Source organism: Sinocyclocheilus anshuiensis, unplaced genomic scaffold (assembly GCF_001515605.1).
Source record: "Sinocyclocheilus anshuiensis isolate Anshui unplaced genomic scaffold, SAMN03320099.WGS_v1.1 scaffold2408, whole genome shotgun sequence".
Taxonomy (NCBI): domain Eukaryota; kingdom Metazoa; phylum Chordata; class Actinopteri; order Cypriniformes; family Cyprinidae; genus Sinocyclocheilus; species Sinocyclocheilus anshuiensis.
In genome coordinates this window covers 10,168-15,409 of record NW_015542492.1, presented here as the reverse complement: position 1 = coordinate 15,409, position 5,242 = coordinate 10,168, and the positions used below count along the sequence as shown (strand labels likewise).

The window sequence follows — 5,242 nt, the reverse complement described above, 5'->3', positions numbered from 1 at the left end:
CATTTAAATCTGCCATGTAGGCAATTTCATATTCCCTTTCTTCTTCTAATGGTGTTGACTGGCCAGTTTTGAATGGCAGAGAGAAAGATTATCAGTGAATAACAAGTTTTCCTCACAACATAGAAGACCTGGAATATAGGGCACAGATAGTTTATTATATTTTTACTCTTTTTGGAGCTTGACAATTACAATCACATCTTTTCATCTATCATTCTTGTGCACCACAGATAAAACAAATGCTAAAAATAATATGGAACGAAGGGAGTAAATTATGTTTTTTTTTTTTGGGTGGACTTTCCCTTTAATATGCTCTTGTGATAAATTACATGAGTGTTACTTTTTCCTACATTAGATGGGGCAAAGGTTGTTCTAGTTTCAAAAAGGGCATTACCAAAAAATGTAAAGCCACCGCATCAAAACAAACATGAAAAGTGATAAACTGCTGCCCTCTTCTGGACAAAACCAAGGGCAGTGAACACTATGGAGAACAAGGTAAACAATGAGTAGCATGCAAATGTGAACATTTCCACTGCCATCTTCAAAAACACTAGCTTGCTTTTGGGTCAAAGTTCTAGAGCTTCATGCCACACGTCCAGTGTAGTCAATGATCCCTTTGCATTATGCCTATTTGCTACTTATACTGCCTGTTTACAGGTCAAGAAACAGACAAAAGAGAATCAATCATCCAAGTTCACTAGGTATTATAGATATTATTAAGAAGCACAATGATTTAGATTCAGTTAAGAACATTTAACACACTGAAAGTCTAAAGCAGTAAGACTCACCACCCAGAATAGTGTTTTATTAGCCAGTGATTGATACTCATCAATGGTGGACAGCACACTGAGGATCAGGCAAGAAAGCACAATGAGGAATCTGCAGAAAGGAAGACATGTCATTTTAACAACAACAACAATAAAAGATTTCAGAATGTTCAGAGGACATTCAAAAAATATATTTTCTGATATTCATAGACTAAATTATCCTATTCTAAGAAATCAGATTTTTTGAGAGAGAGAAAAACAAAACAATATTGCATGTTTTGTAATGGTGCAGATTGACTTCTTAAGCCCTGTAACAGCACTGTAAGTTAAAACACATCACGGCTAGGTCATCATGTGTACTCTCAGTCTAAACCAACAAAGGCTTTGTTGTAACTCCTGAGACAAAAGAAAAAAGTTCTTCTTTTGGAGAGAAAAGAGAGTTTGTTCACAGACGACTATGCAATTAATCTGACAGAACAAATTCTACAAACAACTTCATTTCTCATGTGCTTTAATACATTTGTTTTAACAAACTTTACCAATTAAAAATTACCAGCTAATTTGTTTTACCAAAGCAATCAAATTGTCCAACGGCATATGAAGGAGAGCACAAAACAGCTTTTTGCTATCTAAAGAAATGAAAGCCATCTATTGATTTAATTAGTTTTTCTGAATTGCTAAAACATATTTCTTGAAACCATCACTCATTTTCTCAAAACCTTAAACGCAAATGCAAATACTCCTCTGACCTCTGACTCTTCCATCAAAATCAAATCTAAGCCTTACTCTTTCTCTCCTCATCCTCCACTTCTTACATGTAGGCTACTCTTCCTCCTCTCCTTCTCAGATTGTTTCCATCTATTGTCCGTATCATCATTCAGTCACCTGTGCCACTTGTGCACTCTGACCTGGCTCATATTTTGTACAGTTGGTGTGATTACATCATTAGAAACAAGTGTGAGCAATTTTGAATCGTTGTGTGTAAACGATGACAACTGTGCTTTAGTTGTGTTTAACTTTTGCCGCTTGTGTTTAGCATTTTGCAGCACAAATGCATCACAGTGTGATAAGTCTTTAAGTGAAAGAGAATGTGTTTAGAGTTTTGCAAAAAGAGTGCATGAGATTTGCAAATAGAGCCTATAACTGCCTCAACGTGTTTAAGGTTTAAAAAAAAGAGTGCTTTATTCGGCAAATTGGTTTAAGCTAGTGAGAATTTGGTTCAGAGATTGGGGTTTAGTGTTTTAGCAATTCAGAAAAACTGTAAGATTAAATCTGATCTTGTAAATAAAAATTTATATTAATCTAATCTGAACTGCACATTGTTAATAAGCAGCAATAGCACAACATTGAGTACATTTCTGGTTAATTTGTAAATGCTATTTCTCAGTGTTTGTTTTTGGCAGTGATGCTTAACCCATTACAACAGCTCAATAATTCATCAGTGTGATTGCATTAACAATAAAAATGAAACACCAAGAGGTATGAAACCCAGCTGCCACAGTCAAACAGTGCCCAGCTGTTGCCTGTCATCACAAATGCAGAGGGAGTGGCCAGAAATGTAAGTAAACATACAAACATAACCTCGGGGTATGATGTCTGCCTGACAAATATCTATCTTATTACGTAATCATTATTGCTGGATGTCCTTGAACCTGCCGCAAGCAGTCTGTGAGAGAAGTTACATGTCAATAAACATGCCAGAGGCGACCGTGCAATGCAGCGAATAATTGATCTACCAATCCATGGCGGTTTGGTTAAGGATAATAAACACAGCAAACAATTGTGTTGCTTAAAGCAATAAGAGGTAAAAACAACAGAAAATAATCAGAGCAATGAGAAATAGTATTTTGAGTAGTGGAGCTAAACAGAATCAAATATGCATCAGGTTATTTTAACTATTCATACCTGCAGAAACCACTGAAATGTATAGTATTTAACTGACTGAAAAAGAAAGGCTTAAGCAGAAACAATGCAACAGACAAAATCAATCTATGTGTGTGCAAACAGTGCTAAACACTGCCGCTCTCAAATCAGGCTGACCAACCACAGTCACCGCTGATTCAAATGCTGAAATAAATACCTAAACTGGGTGCATCCACTGTTGTTAATGACAGGCGGAGACAATACAATAGCTGTAGTAGTGGTCTGCAAACTAGTATTTATCAAATCTATCAAATTCAGAATGCCTTTTAAATTCCAATTCAATTCCAATTGAATTTAAATTGAGGTAGAAGTTCAATTCTTGAATTAAGAAATTAATGAAACCATTTTTAACCAGAAAAGTCAAATTTGTCAATACGAATTTTAAAGTTCACCTTGTTTGAAAGTTCTGAAATAGTTTTAAAGGGGCCATGAACTGAGAAACCAAATTTCCCTTGATCTTTTGACATATAACAGGTCAATATACTATAAAAACAACCTGTAAGTTTCAGAACTCATAACCTTCTTGTTAGTTTAAAAACAGCTTTTATTGAAACCAAGCTTTATAATGTGCCACTTTATGATGTAATAGTGTGGCTAAGCTCCTCCTCCGCAGGAGAAGATCAACGCCTGCTTCTACAGCACTGCCTCTTTAGCCCCGCCCACTGAAACACGCTTCTAGTAGAGATGAAATACTAGAGAGATGCAAACACAAGATTACTCCATCAACAGAACCATACAGATTACAAGACACTGTGTAGTGCAAGTTGCGAAAAATAGTCTTTGAATGGCATTCTTTGTGATCTTAACATATCTACAACGCGAGCACTGTTGCGTCATGTCGCGAATCAGTTTCTCTTTCAGGTCAGAAGCAGCGCGAATGCTTGTATGTCAGAAATAGAGCAAGACATCAGTTTACTGTCAGGGATTTGTTGTGTCTATCCGTGCCGCATTCAGTGTAGACAGTATCGCAGATTATAATGGGTTCTGTTGTCTAGTCGTGTTGCGCTGCTCGCACAGTGCTGAGTCTGACTAGAGGGGATCCAACAGTAATGTCGCAGCACATAAGTGTGAGTAAATGTGCTTTTACCACTATTGCATTGTCCGTTTCATATAAACTGAGTATTTATAAGTTTTTAACTCAAATGACCCATGTTGTTTTCAGAGTAACTTATGTCACAGCAGCGTCCATCTGCTATTTTAATAAGCGAAACTGTTAGTTTACTTGCGAGTCTTGAATGCGCCCCGCCCATACAAATAGACCATTCTGCAGAGAGGCTCAAAAACAGGATAGAAAATAGCCTATTACTTCTAAATTATGATGTTTTATATGTAAAATCACACTAACATTATAAGTGAACCTCAGACAACATTATAAAATAATAAAAAATGCAGTTCATGACCCCTTTAAATACCTTGAGGTTCGACAGTTTGAAATATCTAGATTCACAGACAGACAGACAGACAGTCAAGCAAGCAGATGATAGATAGACAGATAGAGAGACAGACAGACAAATGCTGTGTGACCAGTGTGACCAGGTGGATGCTGCACACTGGTGGTGGATGAGGAGAGATCCCCTGACAATGTAAAGCGCTTTGAGTGCCTAGAAAAGTGCTATATAAATGTAATGAATTATTATTATAGTAACACAAACAGAAAGACAGTTACACAAATAGACAGACAGAAAAATAATTACACATACAGACGGGGAGAGAGAGAGAGACAGACAGATAGATGACAGCGAGGGACTAGGGGTGTGACGAGATCCGATGTGTCTCGGCGAGAACGTGACGATATCCTCACGCAGACCTTTCAGATATATTTGCATTACACTGGGTTCACCAGTGGTGGTATGTAAGATATTTTATGTTACATCAGGCAAGTGGCCGCATGATAAGCGGGAAAATTACGCAGTGTAGTCTTTATCCAGTCATAAAAACAGAATTCACAGTTTAACGCGGAATGTCACGGAATTTGTCAAATTTTGAATTAATTAATCAAAAGTAGGTCATTACACTTAAATCAAATCTAATATCTGTAAATATTAAGCCGCAAAAGTCGATTTAAATATGAATCCTGCATGTTCTGCCTGTCTCTGTTAATGAATGGCGCAGACGCGCGGTTTCATTTACTACACACACACTGAAGCGCGCGTGACACTCGCGGTGATTTCAGCGTCTGTCTTCTCGACGTAAATACATGAACAACATCTCCAGAACTGCTCTGAGAGTCACTTCATGAGCATTTTAGCGTTTGATTTGAGTAAAACTAGCATCATATCACATACACAGAACTGTAAAGGTATTCATGGCAACCCGACAAAATAAAAGTCCGGTTTGATTTGAAGACATTGTGCCTATAACTATTTTTCAGTAGAATGTACATAGCCTACTACTACCACTACTACTACTACTACTACTACTTAAATGAAACAATCATTATTTTCTTAAGGAATAATCACACAAAACATTACTTCCATGTTTTACTTTTAATAGTAAATCCCCTTTGTTTGCCAAAAAATCTTGTTTGCTTAATTTTCAATAATTAAAAGATAAAT

General features: G+C 36.7%; 1 protein-coding gene across 1 annotated transcript in view; it reads right to left on the bottom strand.

Annotated features, from left to right (window-relative positions):
- Positions 1 to 271: 271 nt before the first annotated feature.
- LOC107694088 (potassium voltage-gated channel subfamily KQT member 1-like) overlaps positions 272 to 5,242 on the bottom strand; it is an 8,354-nt gene continuing 3,383 nt past the window's right edge. Inside the window, exons 2-3 of the mRNA XM_016493680.1 lie at positions 786 to 876; positions 272 to 644 (exon numbers count right to left, since the gene is read on the bottom strand). Coding sequence (XP_016349166.1) covers positions 636 to 644; positions 786 to 876 — 100 coding nt within the window. The 3' untranslated portion in view covers positions 272 to 635. The remainder of the gene's footprint in view (positions 645 to 785; positions 877 to 5,242) is intronic.